This window comes from Montipora capricornis, chromosome 2 (assembly GCF_036669925.1).
Source record: "Montipora capricornis isolate CH-2021 chromosome 2, ASM3666992v2, whole genome shotgun sequence".
Lineage (NCBI taxonomy): Eukaryota > Metazoa > Cnidaria > Anthozoa > Scleractinia > Acroporidae > Montipora > Montipora capricornis.
In genome coordinates this window covers 66716684-66739308 of record NC_090884.1, presented here as the reverse complement: position 1 = coordinate 66739308, position 22625 = coordinate 66716684, and the positions used below count along the sequence as shown (strand labels likewise).

General features: G+C 40.0%; 2 protein-coding genes across 4 annotated transcripts in view; one reads left to right on the top strand and one right to left on the bottom strand.

The window, feature by feature from the left end:
* The window catches only part of LOC138031993 (uncharacterized), a 49449-nt gene that overhangs the window by 20468 nt on the left and 6356 nt on the right, over positions 1 to 22625 (top strand). For 2 of the 3 annotated variants that reach the window (XM_068879583.1, XM_068879580.1), the window contains exons 4-8: positions 2964 to 3596; positions 6184 to 6819; positions 9178 to 9810; positions 12798 to 12881; positions 14483 to 15115. In XM_068879583.1, coding sequence (XP_068735684.1) covers positions 2964 to 3596; positions 6184 to 6819; positions 9178 to 9810; positions 12798 to 12881; positions 14483 to 15115 — 2619 coding nt within the window. The remainder of the gene's footprint in view (positions 1 to 2963; positions 3597 to 6183; positions 6820 to 9177; positions 9811 to 12797; positions 12882 to 14482; positions 15116 to 22625) is intronic. The other variant, XM_068879590.1, reaches the window with a different exon arrangement.
* LOC138032016 (uncharacterized) lies at positions 10469 to 12069 on the bottom strand. Its single transcript, XM_068879603.1, has 2 exons — positions 11802 to 12069; positions 10469 to 11363 (listed from the first exon to the last, which is right to left on the bottom strand). Exons 1-2 carry the CDS (start codon positions 11921 to 11923, stop codon positions 10991 to 10993), a joined length of 495 nt encoding a protein of 164 aa, XP_068735704.1. The 5' UTR covers positions 11924 to 12069; the 3' UTR covers positions 10469 to 10990.

Genomic DNA, 22625 nt, shown 5'->3' with positions numbered 1-22625 from the left:
TTTTAGTATTGCTCTGTAAGCAGGAAGGGTTCACAGGCCTGTTGGAAGCGTGCTTGAGTTTCAACAAAATGAGCCCCAAAATCAGTGAAAAATTGTGACGCAGTTGAATGATAAAGTAGCTGCTATTTCCAAAGTGATGGAATTACCTGGTTCGAATAAATAACGTCGTACGCGTCTTGGAGAGTAAATTTTGACTTTGCATAAACAAGACTTGGGCGATTGTGATCTTTGTTTTGACTTCGCTCATTTCATTGTCAAACTTTATAACACTTGACAGAAAAAGAAACTTTCAAAAACCCGGTATCTTGCCATCATTTGACACAGATACTTCACTGTTTGGCGAGTAAACATGCCGCGGTAACTTAATCACGGCGCCCGCTGAATTCCAGCGATGTCACTTTCGATTTTGCGATTTATTTGTGCAGCCAAAACGTACAATAACAAAATTGAACGTTGCAAAAATCCCCCAAAATGTTTGTCGCTGATCGTAACTGTTTATATTCCATATTCACGGTTCAAAATAAATGTTGTTTTCATGTCGTAAATATGTTATTCTCGAGCGATCGTCCTGGAAACTTCCTTCTGCTCTTTCTAAAAACTGTGTATCAATATGTATTTACTTTTGCATCAATATTTGTTTTTGCATAAAGCAAGCTAACAAAATCTGTACCTTGCTGAGTTCGCATTTGTTAGCGTTAATAGTATTTTCGGTCCGATGCTTCTTTTTTGTGAGGGGTATATCATTTTGGTCTCCCATCCAAACACTAACCCCGCCCAACAGGGCTTAACTTCAGTGAACTTTCGGTATTACAAAGCTGTCAGATGCTCAGAGGGCACGCTTAAACTTGTGGTGAAAAGAAGTTTATCAACATGTCAGCCCAGAAGCCAATGTTTCTCACTTCCCATTTATTTTCTTCAATCTTTCTGGGTTCAGTACTTTGCTAGTAACCACATGTCTTCTCAGACTATTTACCCAAGACTTCTACCATGGCACTACAATGATAGACAATACCAAAACAATATCGTGCACTGTTAGAGCTACATATGACACAAGGACAGGTCTGTTTCGTCGTACGAACGTGTGAGGACCTGTGAGCCAAAGGGCCTCGTCTGGTATGACTTCTTAATGACCACCCAACTTGAAAAAAATTGTCTGTTGCAGCTGCTGTTGTTGATAAGTCTGTCGTAGGGACAGCAGGAAGTTGTTGGAATTGGTTTAGTGGTCTTTGTTCTAAGTTAGTAAACCAAAGCTCTTTCCTGTACTGTCCATTGGTGGTAAAATTTAGGCTGTCTGTTGACATCACCATTAAATTTTGTTGTTACATGTTTGTGTTGAGTCACTCTTGCATTCACACCTGTTGAGAACATGTGAAGATACGATTGGAGTACGGTAAAAACCTGCAGATAAGCCGCACCCACCAATAAGCCACACCCTGAATTTAGCAGCTCTAATTTTGGAAAAAAGTGTTCTAAAAGAAATCCAAAGTCAAGGCTTGAGAAGCCTTCTTCATCATCCTCTGTTCATTGAACATAAACTCACTATTAACATTGAAATGGAAAATACTTGCAATTTTAGCACTTGAACATAATGATCAACATTGTTTCTACCAACTTTGACATATGATTGATCTTTTTCTGGTATTTGGTGACAGGAATTTCTTCATTCAACACAGTTTTTACATAGATTTTTGCATTACAACAACAAGAATGTGAATTAACATTCGAAGCTTAATAACCAGGCATTTAGATCGGACGTGAAAGTGGAAAACTGGACACAGAAGCAGCGTGATGTTTTAAGAGTTTACACAAAGCGATAACCTGCATGAAACATTGCCCAGTGTAAAAGGGTCTTTATTATTTTGTTTGTCAGTACCGGTAGTTGACACAAGACTATTTGTTCAACAAATTTGCTATCAAAGTGCAAAACGGCGAAGAAACAGTGGGCCATCTAACACGCAAATACTCGTAATAATCGTTTATTAAAACTCTCTTGTAGTTGACTATAAACTAAATTAACGAGTTACTTACAAGCATAAGAATAAATACTACAATTTACATACTATAGTAATATTACTATCTACATACATAAATCAATGCTCTTATTTAGAGGAAATATCTAAACATGAAAAACTCCTCTGTTCTTTTTAGATTACAGTTCCCCTTGTCCCTAAAGAAGTGGATGTCTCTTTTCTCTGCTTTCAGGGAATATGGACATGTATTACTGATGCGGGGCAGAAGCGCATTTAGAGGGTGGCTGGTACGGGGGTTATTCTCTTCATATGTTTATCACAAAGCTAACCCTTCCTATGTTCGAGAGTGTGTAAACCTGCTGCTAAAAGCGCGCCTTTATAACTATTTATGTAAGGAAATACTATGCGCAAAACCCTTTTTGAAGAGATTCTATTTTATCTGAAAGGTAGCCAGGGATTGCCTGCCATACTGGAATGGCATATTCTAACACAGGTCTTATAGTCTTCAAATAGACTTTCAAAATAGACATTTCATCCACGCCAGCTCTCTTTAACACCCGCAACGAATAAAGCTTCTTACTTGCTTTCTTACAAATGAATTCCACATGTGTACGGTATTCCATTTAAGGTCACAGTCAACATGGTAAGATCTTATAAGTTAACACATGCTCTATTACTTAAAGAAAAGTTCTAATAATGCATGAAATTTATCAACATTTCCTTACATTTAGAGGGGTTTAGTCTCATGTTGTGGTCCATGGCAAATTGATGGATATTAGTCTAAGAATAGATATGAGAATATGGATATTGTGAATAGCGTGGTATTTTCTTGCATGTGGAGGATCGATTATGCTTCAGTCAATTCCAACTGCGCCCTTGAAAGTAGCAAATATTGTGAAAACTGAAGCAAACTCACCTTAAATGAGATTTTTATGATGATGGCCCTTAGTAACCGGAATGATGCCTGAGAGATCTTTTCTGACACTTTTTCAGGTGAAGTTGATGGAAAAACCAAGTACACCCTGCTATGTTGCCTTCTGGTCAAGCTGGGGTCACAAGTGTTGAGGGATGTGTTTGACAGAACAATTCAGCCTCAAGACCTTTGCAGTGCCTTGAAAAATGAGCCAGCGCACTCTAAGCTTCAGTCTTTTCGAAAAGAAGGAATCCTCAATCCAGTGCAGTGGAGTCAGTTGTATCCAGTTAAACCCTCTTCAGTATCATCCACAGGCTTTGACCCTTCTCTATTGATTGTGCTTCTGAGGACGATCTGTAACCTTAGTCCTCCATCCTCTGGCTGGGATCTACTTCCTCATTCACTTGACACCAGCTGTGAGTCTGACATTGTACGTTTGAAGTATTTTGTGGATTCAGTATCAGCCTCTGCCAAAGAGGCCTCTGTTAGTGATGCAGTGTTCTGTAATTACAAAGATCAGATCCAGAAAACACTACTAAGATTGGGTGGAGCTGAATATGAAGATGCCATTCATGAACTAGAGAAACATGAAATGGGGCCATTGGATGAGGAACATTTCAAAGAACTTCTGAAGCGGTGGAAAGATGATGATGACAGAATTAAGGACAAACTAAATGAGTGGGAGTGTACAATGAAGACCTCAAGAGATGCAGGTCAGTTTCTGAGAACAAGAACGTAGGGTGCTGTTACAACGATATTTAAAGACTGATGTCTTTTGTAAGTAAAAGTTTTTCCTAGCTGCTGATTACCATCAATTAACAACTGCATGGCATACTGTAGGTTAGGTGCTGGCATGAAATATTTAGTGGAAAGAAGCTTTTAGAAGGCCAGCTACAACCACTACTTGTTGGAGCTGTCATCATCTCCAAGAAGACGTAATTGCAATTTGTCCTTGACCTGAAGATCAAAGCTAATTTTTTGCAAGTAGATTTGCTGACTTCATAACCATATCCTGTAATTGTGGAGAAGAGCTCCCTGAAAAACCTGTCAGCCAACTGTCGGTCGACTGTCAGTTGACAGATTCCGATAGGTTACCAACAGGCCACCAACAGCTAACCGACAGGCTACCAACACTTTCCCAAAGAAGAATATTTGTTGTGAAAACACCTAGTAAACATGACCCAGAAACAATCATAATTATAATCAGTGTATCACACAGTTTGGATGTTGTATAGAGCGAAAAAAGAGAAAAAACAGTCTGCTAGACTGCCTTTTATTAACTTCGACATTTAGCTAAGGAGAGTTAGATAAGGAGATTTCTATCTTACATTGTTTGTACTTATACATGCGTTTGTGACTCCTAGACTTGATTATTGTAATTTGCTACTCTCCTGTTTACCACAAAACCTTGTTCAGAAACTTCAATATGCACAGAACTCTGCTGCCCGTTTATTGTCATTAAGTCAGAAGACTGAACATATTACTCCGAGACTTAAAAAGAACTCCACTGGTTGCCTGTTGCTGTTAGAGTAGAATTTAAGATCCTAGTACTAGTTTTATGGCATTCCCTGGCATTGTGCCACTCTCTGTATCTGACATGATCACTAAATATGAACCGACCAGGTATTTACGCTCTTCCTCCAAAAGACTTCTCGTTGTCCTGTGGTATTACCTTAAGATATATGGAAGAAGAGCTTTTGCTGTGAATGGTCCAATGTTATGGAACAGCCTTCCCAACAATATTGGAGAAATTAAATCTTTAAGCACTTTTACGAAACAGAGCTAAACATGAAACATGAAAGCTTATTACTTAAAGAGTTAAAGGCGCAAATATTGTTAGATTTGGAGCTTTATTGCATGTTAAAAATGATGCAGTATCAAGGATACATGTACCTTCAGTCAAGTTTAAAAAAAATATCAATGCAAGTTGAAATTATTTTGGGTGCAAAATTAAAGAAGATTCTAATTTCTTAAAAGTCTCGTAACTGGATGACTTGATGATATACATGTAGAGTAGCTTTTAGGAGGTCTTGAGCTGACCTGGATTGCCTCTTTTAGGAAAGTTTGACAGTAAAGTAAGCATAACTTAATTATTTTAAACGGTGTAAAAAAATGGCGGTCGCAGCAGGAATTCTTAAATCTGCTTTGTCTCAAACAGGAAAATGCCCATGACCAAAAACTATATTGACAGTGCATTTGGAGACGTCATACATGTATACTACATCTGGTCAAAATTTGAGAGAAATCTTTTTTTTGACTTGTGATCATGAAAATTAGAAAACGTTTTCACTCTTGAAGTACTATCTTTAGCAGTCATGTAGTTCACTTTCTGTGGTGAAAGTCAATGTAATATATACAACATGAGCGGCAGATCTGTATCACATTTACACACTCGAGGTGAAGGACAATTCTCTGGGTGATTGTGTACAGTATATTCCTGAAAAGGACTCTTTAGGGTGACATTGACTGATGTTTGGACAAATTACATGTATCTGAGCGGATTAGTCATCTTCAGAGTCAAGTGATTTCTGTAGCATCAGTAGATGGTATTAATACTCTAGTCATTGATGCAGTGATTGGTTAGCAAAGTCATGATTTTATTGGTTGATTGTAAGTTGAGCCTTCATGTTACTGGCCATGAAGACTGTAAAATAGTTATTGGTACATTTTGATCCATCTTAGTTTAATGTCTTTTTGTTAGCAAAATACCTAGGTCAGTCAGTTATTTTTATTAAAATAAAGCTGTTGCAGCTACTGTTGTTGATAAGTCAGTTGTAGGGACAGCAGGAAGTTGTTGGAATTGGCTTAGTGGTCTTTGTTCTAAGTTTGTAAATTAAAGCTCTTTCCTGTACTGTCCATTGGTGGTAAAATTTAGGCTCTCTGTTGATGTCACCATTAAATTAATTTTTGTTGTTACATGTTTGTTGTGAGTCACTCGTGCATTCAAACCTGTTGAGCACGTGTGAAGAGATGATTGGACTAAACACAATAGACACACGCTTGAACTGCAGAAGCACATCACAGTTATGAAAATTACTTGAGTAGTAACAAACCTAAAGCCTAAAAATTTACAGCTTGAACAGGATTTGAATCCTTGGGTGGCAAACTACTCTACATGTGAGCTGTCTTGGGATCAGAGCTGGTGATGTGATCCTATTGAATTTTCATATGAAATTAGTAAATTTTATTCCTAGAAAATCGTGGAAACTGAGGGAAACTCACCTTAAATGAGATTTTTATTATGATGGCCCTTTGTAACCAGAATGATGCCTTAAAGATCTTTTCTGACACTTGTTTCAGGTGCTGTTGATGGAAGAACCAAGTACACACTGTTATGTTGCCTTCTGGTCAGGCTGGGGTCACAAGTGTTGAGGGATGTGTTTGACAGAACAATTCGTCCTCAAGAGCTTTGCAATGCCTTGCAACATGAGCCAGTGCACTCTCAGCTTCAGTCTCTTCGAAAAGAAGGAATCCTCAATCCAGTGCAGTGGAGTCAATTGTATCCAGTTAAACCCTCTTCAGTATCATCCACAGGCTTTGACCCTTCTCTATTGATTGTGCTTCTGAGGACGATCTGTAACCTGAGTCCTCCACCCTCTGGCTGGGATCTACTTCCTCATTCGCTTGACACCAGCTGTGAGTCTGACATTGTACGTTTGAAGTATTTTGTGGGTGCAGTATCAGCCTCTGCCAAAGAGGCCTCTGTTAGTGATGCAGTGTTCTGTAATAATTACAAAGATCAGATCCAGAAAACACTAGTAAGATTGGGTGGAGCTGAATATGAAGATGCCATTCATGAACTAGAGAAACATGAAATGGGGCCACTGGATGAGGAACATTTCAAAGAACTTCTGAAGCGCTGGAAAGATGATGATGACAGAATTAAGGACAAACTAAATGAGTGGGAGTGTACAATGAAGACCTCAAGAGATGCAGGTCAGTTTTTGGGAACAAGAACTTAGGGTGCTGTTACAACAGTATTTAAAGGACTGATGTGTTCTGTAAATATAATTTTTTCTTAGCTGCTGATTACAATCAATTAACAATTGCGTGGCGTACTGTAGGTTAGGTGCTGGCATGAAATATTGAGTGGAAATAAGCTTTTAGAAGGCCAGCTACAACCACTACATGTTGGAGCTGTGTACATCATCTCCAAGAAGACGTAATTGCAATTTGTCTTTGACCTGAAGATCAAAGCTAATTTTTTGCAAGTAGATTTGCTGACTTCATAACCATATCCTGTAATTGTGAAGAAGAGCTCCCCGAAAAACCTGTCAGCCAACTGTCGGTCGACTGTCAGTTGACAGATTCCGATAGGTTACCAACAGGCCACCAACAGCTAACCGACAGGCTACCAACACTTTCCCAAAGAAGAATATTTGTTGTGAAAACACCTAGTAAACATGACCCAGAAACGATCATAATTATAATCAGTGTATCACACAGTTTGGATGTTGTATAGAGTGAAAAAAGAGAAAAAACAGCGAAGTTTGTGTCAACGTTGTCACCGACAAGATACCGACATCTTACCGACACATCACCCACTGTCGGCCGACAGGTTTTCCGGGAGCTCTTCTTCACAATTACCGCATATCCTTCAGTTAGGGTAAAGGTCAGGTGCAGTCCATCCGCAACCATTTTAGGCATGTAAACAGTAACAGAACCACGCAAAGGCCTGTGGTTGAAAGAGGTTTATTAATTAAATGAAACATTTTTATTAATTAAATGAAACATTTTTCATGTACATATATTAATGAATGAATGATGGGCAATGATATACATCAATGAATGGATATATATCAATGAATGGATGATGGGCAACAAGCTCAAATTGAACAATAATAAGACAGAGTTGTTGATACTTCATGCTCAGCACAGACCTTCTCCATCTCTGGATTCTGTGTATGCAGGCACTGAGCTAATTAAAGCCTCTGAATCTGTTAGAAACATTGGAGTTTGGTTTGACAAAACACTACTCACAGATGAAGAAACATGTTAACTCTGTCTGCAAGACTGCCTTTTATCAACTTCAACATTTAGCTAAGGAGATTTAGATAAGGAGTTTTCTATCTTACATTGTTTGTACTTATACATGCATTTGTGACTTCTAGACTTGATTATTATAATTTGCTACTGTCCTGTTTACCACAAAACCTTGTTCAGAAACTTCAATATGCACAGAACTTTGCTGCCCGTTTATTGTCATTCACTCAGAAGACTGACCATATTACTCCGAGACTTAAAAAACTCCACTGGTTGCCTGTTGCTGTTAGAGTAGAATTTAAGATCCTAGTACTAGTTTTATGGCATTCCCTGGCATTGTGCCACTATATGTATCTGACATGATCACTAGATATGAACCTACCAGGTCTTTACGCTCTTCCTCCAAAAGACTTCTTGTTGTCTTGTGGTATTACCTTAAGATATATGGAAGAAGAGCTTTTGCTGTGAATGGTCCAATGTTATGGAACAGCCTTCCCAACAATATTAGAGAAATCTTTAAGCACTTTTAAGAAACAGATCAAAACATGAAACATGAAAGCTTATTACTTAAAGAGTTAAAGATGCAAATATTGTTAAATTTGGAGCTTTATTGCATGTTAAAAATGATGCAGTATCAAGGATACGTGTACCTTCAGTGAAGTTTAAAAAAAATATTAATGCAAGTCTAAATTATTTTGGGTGTAAAATGAACAAGATTCTAATTTCTTAAAAGTCACGTAACTGGATGTCTTGATGATATAGACTAGCTTTTAGGAGGTCTTGAGCTGACCTGGATTGCCTCTTTTAGGAAAGTTTGACAGTAAAGTAAGCATAACTTAATTATTTTAAACGGTGTAAAAAAATGGCGGTCGCAGCAGGAATTCTTAAATCTGCTTTGTCTCAAAAAGGAAAATGCCCATGTTGTTACATGTTTGTGTTAAGTCACTCGTGCATTCAAACCTGTCGAGCACGTGTGAAGATATGATTGGACTAAACACAATAGACACACGTTTGAACTGCAGAAGCACATCACAGTTATGAAAATTACTTGAGTAGTAACAAACCTCAAGCCTGAAAATTTTCAGCTTGAACAGGATTTGAATCCATGTGTGGCAAACTACTCTACTTCTGAGCTGTCTTGGGATCAGAGCTGGTGATGTGATCCTATTGAATTTTCATATGAAAGTAGCAAATTTTATTCCTAGAAAATCGTGGAAACTGAAGGAAACTCACCTTAAATGAGGTTTTTATGATGATGGCCCTTTGTAACCAGAATGATGCCTTAGAGATCTTTTCTGACACTTGTTTCAGGTGCTGTTGATGGAAAAACCAAGTACACACTGTTATGTTGCCTTCTGGTCAGGCTGGGGTCACAAGTGTTGAGGGATGTGTTTGACAGAACAATTCGTCCTCAAGACCTTCGCAATACCTTGCAACACGAGCCAGTGCACTCTCAGCTTCAGTCTCTTCGAAAAGAAGGAATCCTCAATCTAGTGCAGTGGAGTCAGTTGTATCCAGTTAAACCCTCTTCAGTATCATCCACAGGCTTTGACCCTTCTCTATTGATTGTGCTTCTGAGGACGATCTGTAACCTGAGTCCTCCATCCTGTGGCTGGGATCTACTTCCTCATTCGCTTGACACCAGCTGTGAGTCTGACATTGTACGGTTGAAGTATTGTGTGAATGCACTATCAGCCCATGCTGGAGAGGCCTCTGTGAGTGATGCAACCTTCTGTAAGTATAGAGAGCAGATTCAGAACACACTGGTACGATTGGGTGGAGCTGAATATGAAGACGCTTTTCGTGGAATAGAGAAACAAGAAATGGATCCATGGGATGAGGAACATTTCAAAGAACTTCTGAAGCAGTGGAAAGATGGTGACGACAGAATTAAGGACAAACTGAATGAGTGGGAGTGTATAATGAAGACTTCTGGAGAGGCAGGTGGGTTTTTGGGAGCAAAAACTTAGGGTGCTGTTACAACAACTGGTATTTTTAAGGACTGATGTCTTCTGCTGGGAAAAAAAAAAGTGAAAGGAGTTTTTTCTTAGCTGCTGATTACTGTGAATCACCAACTGTGTGTACTTTATTGGTAATGGCTGCCTGAAATGTCTAGCAGCAGCCAGCTTCTAGAAGGAAAAAGACTCTTATGGCTGGGAAACGCTAGAAATCTAGCAAAATGCAAAGAACTCCCATGTATAAGGGGAAGAGAGTGAGCAGCGATCACAGCACTGATAAAATCAGTGGACAGAGGGAGGGAAGGGTGGAGAACACCAATAAAGAAATCCCAATATGCCACTGAAACAACTCAAATAACAATGAGCAACAATACAATGTATTTTGATTTGTCATTCTCACTGGTTTCAAAAGGTCACAAGATCCTGTTGCATGTGTCTATTTATGATCACCTCTGACCACAGAGGATGGACAATAATATTACTCCTTGTTAAGTCTTTGACTGCTTTACACTAAAAACTGTGGAAATAATCAGTTTAACTCTAAACTGAAAATTTTAAAGAGACTGAAGCACCTGGTCACTGTGTTATAATTTCTCTCTTGAATTTGACTTTTTTACAAGAAGACAGTGACGGAACCATACAGGTACTTAGGGACACTTTTAATGTCAATTACCATTATTTTGATGATCACAAATGCCCATGTCTGCCAATGACTCTATTGTTTTCATTTCGAAAAGAATTTCAACAACCTTGGAAGCAAATTAAAGTGAATAACAATTAACTCAACAGTTTATTTGACCAGGGTAACACTCCCAAAATACACGCATGACCAAGCTCAAGCCCCATGGGCTGATGATCAGCGACTTCGAGACCTGCGGTCACGAAAAGATCAGTTACACATGGACAACGCCGATCCAGCTGCGATTCGGCAGGTACACAGAGACATTTGAGCAAGTTCACGGCAACTTCGTAACATCTACGACAACGAAGCTTCTCGAATCAACACGAACGCGGTTAATCGCCAAATGGAGAAGGTTTTTGCCAACCTCCAGCGCTCGGAAAAACCTTCAAACCAGTACCGTCCGACGGTTATAGGCCAGACAAGCTACTCACACGCTTCAAGCAGCACTTCGCAGCACCGCCACTTCAAAGTACACCCGCTGCTCTCATCTCACAACCTCCGAAACGTTGTAGTGTTTTTGTGCGTAGCTGTCTTTTTCTTGCCTGTCCTGAAGTTCCTCCCTGGCTTGATCTAATTCTGCCTCCAGGATTATCTCATTTGTTGTCTTGTTGCAACATTCTTGTTTGCTGTCATTATCAGTGGGCTGCTGCTCAGATCCTCTGATTGCCTCAGCCACCATTTCTTGCACAGTTTTCTTTTCAGCTGTTACTTTTTTCTTTTTCTTTGGTGGTCCTCCTTCACTAGGAAATATCTTATCTCGATTTCTTTCGTAAATCGTGGGCCCGTATTGTTTATTTCCATCCGTGAAATGACAACTACACACTCTGGAATGCTTACTTGGCTCTCTGTCTTTCCTCCTATTTCAAAGAAACATATAACACAACTTAATCTTAAATACTTGGCACGATTTAAATTGCTCAAAATTCGTTTAAATTTTTCAACTCCTGAAGTCCATTCAAAAAGCTCTAGATTATATAAATCAAGCGGCGGCCGCCTTTTCATAACACAAACAACATTGAAATAATTTGGGCACTGAAAAATTATACGTTTTGAAAGCAAACACATGTTAGGACAGTTGTATTCTAGGTTTTTCACATATCAAAATGCAAGGAAAATACGTACTCAGTGCCCACAAACTAAACACTGCCTGCCTGCGATTGTTCATCAAACATTCGTCAAAATAACTTCAGTATTCCAACAGTGTTCCGAGTCGGTGGAAATCGCACACTCGCAAAAAATTGCCAAATGTATGATGTTCTTTGAGCAAAAAGATAATTATTAGTGCCATAACAAACCTTATCAGGCGCATCCATCGTTTGTATTCCTCTTTTTCCTTCTTATCGCTTGGAAATGCAAAGAACTTGCAAGTGTGGCTTTCTGATGAATGACTGCACGTCGGAGCAAAGCAGTAGACCATTTGTGTCCGTTCTGATAAATTTCTTTGGACAAAAACCGATAATGATCAAATAGTATTTGTCGTTTTTACCCTCTGTTCTCCTTTGTGGCCTCTTTTGTACTAAAACACAGGGTTAATAAGCGTTTTGACCTCAAGACAAAGCGGAGACAAACACGACTTGACCCACGCGCAAGAGATTCTCTGAGTTGTTTAGAACTGAATTTTTTAGCGCCATGGCAACGTGACGTCACACTTTAGAACTCTATAGGCTAAGGGTTCCAGGGTCCCAGCGGCACATCCCCCACCCAGAAATTTGTAAAGTACCACCTCGGGCCAGACGGCAAAGGTGCTTTTGGTTGGGAAGTCCGGATTTAGATCTTTAAATCCGGATCTTCGGATTTTCAATCGAACACAAAAACTGAAAACGGATTTTGTGACAGATTTTGTTAATTGAAATCCTTACCCAACATGGATTTCCGATTAGTGAATCTGCGACAAAATCCGTTTTCGATTTTGTGTTCAATTGGAAATCCGAAGATCCAGATTTTAAGTTCTACATTGTAAATCTGGAATTCCCAATGAAACGCACATTTCTGCTGTTTTCGTCATTCACTGACTCCCATTACTCTTTGTTGTGTGATGTCTGCAATTTTTGAGGATTTGCTTAATTTGTTTAATACATCTTTAATAGCCTAGAGTAATATTTAGTTAAATAATTAATTTTTGTTTCAATTTTAGCAGGGTAGTTTTTTGCAGTCAATGTCGTAAGCGCTTCTGTTTTTGTTCTAAATGTAAATAGGCTTCGTTTGTATTAATTTTGATGGAGCCAATAAAATTATCGCTGTAGCTTGTTTTATTAACCTAACAACAGACCATGTTGATCATTTTATGCTAGATCGTGTGCAGCCAGAAGCAAGCTGTACTGATGTTGTTTCAGCAGCAGCTACAGGAAGCAGCACACACACTCATCATGAACAAGGTAACTACTTCATACAGATCACTGAAAGATGTCTTGAAGTTACTTAAGTGGAAGTGGTTTTTGCATGATACAACTAATCAAGAGAGGTTTGATGTCCAAGCTTAGGGTAAAAAATTCATGAATTTGGTAAACTGTCATGCAGTGCATATATATTTACCCAAATAACTTTTTAGATCATTTGAAAGGCTATTACTTAAAGAGTTAAAGGTGCAAATATTGTTAGATTTGGAGCTTTATTGCTTGTTAAAAAATGATGCAATATCAAGGATACATGTACCTTCAGTCAATTTACAACAAAAATATTAATGTAAGTTGAAATTATTTTGGGTGCAAAATTAAACAAGATTCTAATTTCTTAAAAGTCACGTAGCTGGATGTGTCGATGATACTATAGAATAGTTTTTAGGAGGTCTTGAGCTGATCTGAATTGCTTCTTTTAGGAAAGTTTGACAGTAAAGTAAGCGTAACTTAATTATTTTGAACGGTGCAAAAAATGGCAATTGCGGCAGGAATTCTTAAATCTGCTTTTTCTCAAAGAGGAAAATGCCCATGACCAAAAACTATACTGACAGTGCATTTGGAGACATCATACACTACATCTGTACAAAATTTGAGAGAAATCGGTTTTTGAGTTGTGACCGTGAAAATTAGAAAAATAATGTTACTGCACTCTAGAAGTACTATCTTTAGCAGTCATGTGGTTGACTTTCTGTGATGAAAGTCGATGTAATATATACAACATGAGCGGCAGATCTGTATCACATTTACACACTCGTGGTGAAGGTCACTTTCAAGGGTGACATTGACTGATGTTTGGACAAATTACATGTATCTGAGTGGATTAGTCATCTTCAAAGTCAAGTGATTTGCGTAGTGCCAGTAGATGGTATTAATACTCTAGTCATTGATGCAGTGATTGGTTATCAAAGTCATGATGTTATTGGTTGATTGCTAGTTGAGCCTTGATTTCATTGGCCATGAAGACTGTAAAATAGTGATTGGTGCATTTTGATCCATCTTAGTCTAATGTCTTGATGTGTATTGTCAGCAAAATAGCTAGGTCAGTCAGTTATTTTTATTGTTGCAGCTGCTGTTGTTGGAATTGGTTTACTGGTTGTTTTAAGTTAGTAAACCAAAGCTCTTTTCTGTACTGTCCATTGGTAGTAAAATTTAGGCTCTATGTTGATGTCACCATTAAATTTTGTTGTTACATGTTTGTGTTGAGTCACTCTTGCATTCAAACCTGTTGAGCACATGTGAAGATGTGATTGGACTAAACACAATAGACACATGTTTGAGCTGCAGAAGCCCATCACAGTTATGAAAGTTACTTGAGCAGTAAGTAACAAATGTAAAGCCTGAAAAATGTCAGCTTAAACAGGATTTAAATCCGTAACTTGTGGATGGGAAACTACTCTACTTCTGAGCTGTCTTGGGATCACTAGTGAAGTGATCATATTGAATTTTCAAATGAAAGTAGCAATGGTTATTCATAGAAAATCATGAAAACTGAAGCAAACTCACCTTAATGAGGTCTTTATGATGATGGCCTTTAGTAGCCAGACTGATGCCTTAGAGATCTTTTCTGACACTTGTTACAGGTGCTGTTGATGGAAGAACCAAGTACACGCTGCTATGTTGCCTTCTGGTCAGGCTGGGGTCACAAGTGTTGAGGGATGTGTTTGACAGAACAATTCATCCACAAGACGTTTGCAGTGCCTTGAAAAATGAGCCAGCGCACTCTAAGCTTCAGTCTCTTCGAAAAGAAGGAATCCTCAATTCAGTGCAGTGGAGTCAATTATATCCAGAAAACTCCTCTTCAGTATCATCCACAGGCTTTGGCCCTTCTCTATTGATTGTGCTTCTGAGAACAATCTGTAACCTGAGTCCTCCATCCTGTGGCTGGGATCTACTTCCTCATTCGCTTGATGCCAGCTGTGAATCTGACATTGTACGGTTGAAGTATTGTGTGAATGCACTATCAGCCCATGCTGGAGAGGCCTCTGTGAGTGATGCAACGTTCTGTAAGTATAGAGAGCAGATTCAGAACACACTGGTACGATTGGGTGGAGCTGAATATGAAGACGCCATTCGTGAAATAGAGAAACAAGAAATGGATCCATGGGATGAGGAACATTTCAAAGAACTTCTGAAGCAGTGGAAAGATGGTGACGACAGAATTAAGGACAAACTGAATGAGTGGGAGTGTATAATGAAGACTTCTGGAGAGGCAGGTGGGTTTTTGGGAGCAAAAACTTAGAGTGCTGTTACAACAACTGGTATTTTTAAGGACTGATGTCTTCTGCTGGGAAAAAAAAAAGTGAAAGGAGTTTTTTCTTAGCTGCTGATTACTGTGAATCACCAACTGTGTGTACTTTATTGGTAATGGCTGCCTGAAATGTCTAGCAGCAGCCAGCTTCTAGAAGGAAAAAGACTCTTATGGCTGGGAAACGCTAGAAATCTAGCAAAATGCAAAGAACTCCCATGTATAAGGGGAAGAGAGTGAGCAGCGATCACAGCACTGATAAAATCAGTGGACAGAGGGAGGGAAGGGTGGAGAACACCAATAAAGAAATCCCAATATGCCACTGAAACAACTCAAATGGCAATGAGCAACTGTTACAATACAATGTATTTTGATTTGTCATTCTCACTGGTTTCAAAAGGTCACAAGATCCTGTTGCATGTGTCTATTTATGATCACCTCTGACCACAGAGGATGGACAATAATATTACTCCTTGTTAAGTCTTTGACTGCTTTACACTAAAAACTGTGGAAATAATCAGTTTAACTCTAAACTGAAAATTTTAAAGAGACTGAAGCACCTGGTCACTGTGTTATAATTTCTCTCTTGAATTTGACTTTTTTACAAGAAGACAGTGACGGAACCATACAGGTACTTAGGGACACTTTTAATGTCAATTACCATTATTTTGATGATCACAAATGCCCATGTCTGCCAATGACTCTATTGTTTTCATTTCGAAAAGAATTTCAACAACCTTGGAAGCAAATTAAAGTGAATAACAATTAACTCAACAGTTTATTTGACCAGGGTAACACTCCCAAAATACACGCATGACCAAGCTCAAGCCCCATGGGCTGATGATCAGCGACTGCGAGACCTGCGGTCACGAAAAGATCAGTTACACATGGACAACGCCGATCCAGCTGCGATCCGGCAGGTACACAGAGACATTTGAGCAAGTTCACGGCAACTTCGTAACATCTACGACAACGAAGCTTCTCGAATCAACACGAACGCGGTTAATCGCCAAATGGAGAAGGTTTTTGCCAACCTCCAGCGCTCGGAAAAACCTTCAAACCAGTACCGTCCGACGGTTATAGGCCAGACAAGCTACTCACACGCTTCAAGCAGCACTTCGCAGCACCGCCACTTCAAAGTACACCCGCTGCTCTCATCTCACAACCTCCGCCGCAATTTATTGCCAACCTATAGCAACTTTCAGTACAAAATCCGGTAAACCACGATCCACCACCTCTAGACGAGGTTTACAACGCCTGAAAAACAGCAAAAAACCGTAAAGCCAGTAGTGATATCCCGAGTGGGTTTCTGAAACACGCCCGAGACTCCCCACAGTTTCTACAGGAGCTGTATCAGCTAATTGTCGATGTCTGGCGCACTCGACAGGTACCTGAAGAATGGTCATTTTCAAACCTGACGTGCTTGTGGAAACGGAAAAACCCGCGTGGTGCGGACTGAGCGTTTGATCTGCAACTTGCAAGCTTACGATATCTATCATCCTACACGGGCTTGAATACTGGCTTCGAGTGCAAATACACTACCATCAAAACGGTTTTTTGCAGGACAAATCAACAAATAACGGAATTTTGCTACTCAAATGGTCACAACAAGTCTCTGGAGCAAACCGGGAGCCACTATTTACTTCATTTGTTGACTGCAGCACGGCTTATGAAAAATTATGTCGTAGGACAATGTTTCTCTGCGTGCGAACGCGTTTTCCACCTGGCCAGGACCTACCATGGCTGGATATTCTCGAGCATCTCTACAGTCGAACTTACTGCAGATTCCTGAAGGCTGGACCAACAGCAACATTCCCCTCAACTAGTGGTACGAAGCAGGGAGGGCCCGAGAGGCCAGCATTATTTTCGCTCCTGTTCAACGAATGCATGCGAGATTTTATGGAACGCGCACGGGCTCTTGACATTGATTTTTTCACATACCGTTACCGAAGTAACTCGCACGCCATTCCAGCCGCTGACCGAGACCCGAGAAACACTTCAAAAGGTGAACACACCCTGTCCTGGTGCGGTTATGCAGGTGACCTGGCATTGCTGACCAAGACTCCAACGCAAAACAACCGCTTCTTCTTCCTCAACGTTCCTCAAAGTTCCATAATCCAGCTTGATAACAAAACAGTCCAAAACACCGAACAGTTCCGTTACCTCAGCGCTCAAATCCAGTTCGATAACAATGACACCGGTGACGCAGAAGTCAACATGGGTATTGAACAAGCTAAGGCCAAATTTGCATCCAGAAAAAGATTCTTCTGCAATTAAAAAAATCAGGCTTGCTACAAGAATCCTAGCCTTTAACGGCGAAGTGAGGTCCTGTCTCGCCTACGGCTGCCAATGCTGGACAATTACAGCACGAAACTTTGACAGAATCTACGCTGTGTACAACCAGTTTCTCCGTTCGATGATCCGAAACGGTTGGGCCTGCGCTAAAAGCGCAAGTGATAATGACGAGAATTTCCTGTTCAAATGGTCAACCAAGAAACTCCACGCCGTTTGCAACACCATTCCAGTATCAGACTTCGTAAAATCAGTGCAAAGGAAATCAAGACAAGTATCAATCAATCAATCAAGCCCCAAAACAGTTACTATTCACGCTAGATAAGCGTGGTTTCTACCAGAAAGTTCCACTAATTTACCAGGTTTCGAAGACTCAAAACATTGAGAAGAACTGACTATAAATTTTACAGATGCCGTGAACCGGCGATATTGAGTGATTCCCATCCCGATGGATCTGGAAAGATTCGATGGGCTAAAACAATGAATGAATGAATGTGGAAATACAATTTCACTTGAAATGGAAAAACTTGCCGGTAACTTTCAGAGTATTCTGTCTGAAGAAATCACTTTTCCCTTGTCTTGATCAGTACACAATGACTTTATCAAGCAAGAGAAGACTGCACAAGAAGTCTATAAAATACCTTGTGTGTTATCAAAAAGCAGATTTTTATCCCACTTAACTTTATTGATAATTGTTAGCTTATCCATATTCTTTTGGCGCATTGAATTTGTATTCCTGGGAAACAGCTACCAGTTTAAATGCTCTATCTTAAATAAATATAAATAAATATTGCTAGTGGATATTGCTAGTGCTAATCACCCTTACTTGCAGTCGAGGACTGAATCGCGAAGGGCGCGGCTCACGACATCGGGCTGAAAGCACACAAAGGCGCCTCTGGCTGGCGCTATACAGTCCATGTTTGATGTCGGAGCACAGCACCATATGCAGCTAGATGTTAATTAGCTGTGAGTCGATTTTGATGAGGGACGAAAACCGGAGTACCCGGAGAAAAACCCTCGAGTCAGGTTTAGATCTACTGAAACTCAGCCCACCATGCTGGCCGAGGCCAGAATTGAACCCCGGCTCGCAGTGGTGGGAGGCCCTATAGATAACCACTAAGCCATCTTGTAGCATTTGTTGAAGGTTTATGCTGGTGGCCTACACTTGAGGCATACAGTTGCTATCTTTCCAGGACCCACACAAATTTTGGAATATTTACTATGTCTTTTTGCTGTTATTCACTAGATTTCTCTGATAAACAATAATTACAGTGTGTGCTCTCAATGTGAAATGATTTCTCCTCTGCTCCCAAAGTAGTGATTATTATTGGCTGTGTCGAAAAGTGGGACTGGGACGCGAAGACAGGGGATGTGGGGACTCGGGGACGTCGGGACCCAGGGACAAGGTGATGCATTTTTGAAGTATAGAATTTCAGAAATAGGGGAACATCCCAAGGAAAAAAACAAAGTTGAATTGCTTTTGTTATTTTGCAAAAACGATCATCTGTATGCTTCTCAAGTAGAAGCTAAATACACCCCGAAATTCAAAAATTGGATGCTCGATATGTAATTCTCGCCACCCGTCACAGAGCTCGACTGTGAAACAAAGCAGAAGACCTAATGGCCCATTGCTCACACTGCAGCTGAAATTTCACTTTGCAGCATTTATTGTTGTTGTTGTTGTTGTTGATGTTGCGCACAAACTTGAGCCTTATGACGTCTTCTCTGTAATTGATGTTTGAATATCATGCCAATGTCCTTTGTTGGCGGCATTGTGACAGTGGGAGTTCCTGGCGCTTGCTCAAGTTGTTACCTTCCATGAAAAATTTGGGTTGTCACTGTTGATATTATCGAAAATGTTGGTCATCACAGGGCAGTAATGGGGGCAGTACAGAGGGTACTGCCATAAATGGGCTTTATAGGTATGTGCTGCTGTGAAGGGTATGGTTTTCAAGCAGTTTACTCTAGGATAGGGTACATAAATCAGAGCATTTGGATCTAGAATAGCGTATAATTCTTCACAGAACTAACCAGTTGGTTGAAGATTTTATCTAGACTAAGGAACCCAAGAAAAGACTGAACAAACTGAACAAGGATAAATAAATCCTTTTTGAGAGAGAAACGATTGTGGTACAGGTTTTGTTTCGGCTGGACTGTGTTAGTGACCTTAGTTTCTAAAAAGCAGCTACTCTAGTATAGGGAGGATTTGGGGAGTTTATCCTAGTACAGGGTAGCAAAATTCTGCTGAACCAGCTTTGCTATAGGCTAAGGGTTCAAGGGTCCCAGCGGCACATCCCCCACCCAGAAATTTGTAAAGTACCACCCCCGAGCCAGAAGGTAAGGGTGCTTTTGATTGGGAAGTCCGGATTTCCAATCGAACACAAAAACTGAAAACGGATAAGTAAATAAATATTTTGTTTTCAGTTGGAAATCCGAAGATCCAGATTTTGAGATCTACATTGTAAATCTGGAATTCCCAATCAAACGCACCCCAAGTAACTCTTGACTCCAGTGTGTAGGTAAGGCTAGACACTGAGCTCATAAATTGGCATGTACCCGAGTCCCCCCGTCCCCTGTCCTCACGTCCCTGGCCCACTTTTCGACACAGCCATTATTATTGTCAAAGTCTTTAACATTTCTGCTGTTTTCATCATTCACTGACTCCCATTACCGGTACTCTTTGCTGTGTGATGTATGCAATTTGTGATGCTGTGTGATGTATGCAATTCTACTTACAAATTAGTAGACCTACAAAACGTGGACACACATGGTATGCAAATGAACTATTTTTGGATTAATTAAGTGGTCCCTGGTCACACAATCCCTTACTCATAGTCCTCCGTTGATCAGACAACCTCTGACTACTGGATTTGTGAGCTCCTGGTTTGTCTTGTACCCCAGGTCTTGTACATACTTACACAAGTAACATTTGCATCACGTTTTGTTGAATTCAATCGACTTGCCCGTTGAAAACTTGCACTCAATCTTCAAAGAAGTTCTTTTGGTTGCTCTTAAAACAGTTTGAATTACCCTACATATACAGAGCAGTTTTTATTCCAAATACATCACATGCAGTGGAAATTAAACGTTTCCTTTAAAAAAAAAACGGCATCCTTCAGGGGCACCCAACGACCAATTTGTTGTAAAATGTATTATTATACCCCAGTTAATGAAAATAAATGTTATTAAGGCATTTTCAGGTGTTTTTCAGTGTTGCTGGGAAAACATTATCTGTTCCTTTTTCCCAGCAAGACACACAAGAAATTTCCCAGCCAGCTAGATAAAATTGGTTGGTTTCCCAGCCAGCTGATCAAATTTATTTCCCAGCCAGTAACCTGCGATCAGGCCCATTTTTAGCTTCGCCCATATGTTTTTTATGTCGTCGCTCGCTGAAATTGGGCCTGACCAAAAGTCTCTCAAGAATTCCGGACGGTCGGCCAAATTTTGGCCGACCAAACTCGTGATCTGATTGGCTGTTGAAACGCCGGAAGTGAAAATGCCATCGTGATTGCGCGGAGCTCTCGCGAAGTTCTCGAGACTAATCCGCCATAAGTGTACGAAAAAATTTGCTCCCTTTTGTTGTTACAATGCCGTGGATGGTGCAACTTGATTTTATTTGTATAAATGGAGATATGCCATCTGAAACATCTCATAATTTGTCCAGAATCGGGTTTGAATCTCTGGAACGAGTGAAATTAGCGATTCCGTTGTCGAGCTCTGTGGCCATGGGTTGAAAGTACTTTGGCACAAACTTCCCTGATGTTTTGAAAGCTAAATAGCTGGTTCTTTCAAATGGCAATGAAAGCCGATGCATATTGGTTTCCTGGATGAGACAGGGGACATATATGTCAACAGGAGGAGATGCTGATAAAATGGCAAGTTACACGAATGCATGTTTTGAATATCTGTGTATCAAACGGCTTTATTTATGTACTGTACATGACACGGTTTGTTTGCACACTTCATAATATTTCCAGTTGATTTAACTTAAAACTCGCACTCCAGAAACTAAACTGGCATGTTTCCAGAGAGATGAATTGTACAACAATAAAAGAAACTTTGCGAGTCCATCTTACTGTTCGTACTCCATCAAAAAATTAACAGCCAAACTTATCATGATTTTACTGCGCGCAATTATAGAAATACACGACAACTGAGGATATTACCCGAAAAAATCACCAAAGAAACCTTCATGGGCAAACACGTTAAAGGAATAATGTATTTCCAAACCTTCCAACGACAAAATGCTAGGTTATCTCAATTACAAATTAAGATGTCAAGCTTAAAAGATTGCATATTCACCGGGCTTTGCCGCAATATAGTCGTCGAAAACATTCCCCATGCTTTAAATGTGTTTTTCTCAAATTAAAGCCAACGGTAACTTTCGAATTCGTTATAATATTCCTCCCACGGTAATGAATCTGCCGTCCACGCGTGTATTGGTGTAATGGAAGTAAATTTGATTGGCCGATGAAGGACATGTCAATCAATCAAAAAAAGTGGGTGGAAGGAATTTCAAATTTGGTCAGACTCTATTTTTCGTTTCGCCAACTGCACATTACGTATCACGCGAAACTAAAATACAGCCTGATCGCAGGTTACCCAGCCAGGAATTCCGCGCGCTTTCAAATCCCTCGATCCAAAACGACCGAACAAAAGCGACAAAATCGGGACAAAACAGTTTTTTTTCCGCAAGCGCAATCACTCTGACCAGCCGTCGTATGTTTGTGACTAGGGAGCTTAAGCAACGACAACGGCGACGGCAACGAAAACGTCACGAATTTGCATATTTAGTGGTTAAAAACAATGGCTTCGCACGCCCTGCACGTGCGTTTTTCACTTTTGTCCGTTTCGTTGCCGTCGTCAGCAAAACAACAACGTGAAATAGCCAAGTTTTTGGTTTTATGAAGAACGTCAGCACTTGAGGATGAGTTTTCATTTTCTCTCCTAAAATGGAGTGCCGTTCCGACTGGTGTCATCTTTGAGGAATCACTACACCCTTGTCATATTAAAAACGTTGAAATAGTCACGAAGCGATTAAAATAACGCAAATTTATATTTTGAGATGACGTTCTCGTTGCCGTCGCCGTTGTCGTTGCTTAAGCTCCCTACTACTCTGGGAGAGGGAACGGGTTCTTTTTTTTTTTTTTTTTTTTAGTCGTCCTCAGTCTTCAGAGTTTCTACAG

Coding starts and splice junctions, on each gene's coding strand:
- LOC138032016 (XM_068879603.1), bottom strand. CDS start 11,923: ATGGTCTACTGCTTTGCTCCGACGTGCAGTCATTCATCAGAAAGCCAC. Junction 11,364..11,801: donor CGATGGATGCGCCTGATAAG/GTTTGTTATGGC, acceptor TCTTTGAAATAG/GAGGAAAGACAGAGAGCCAA.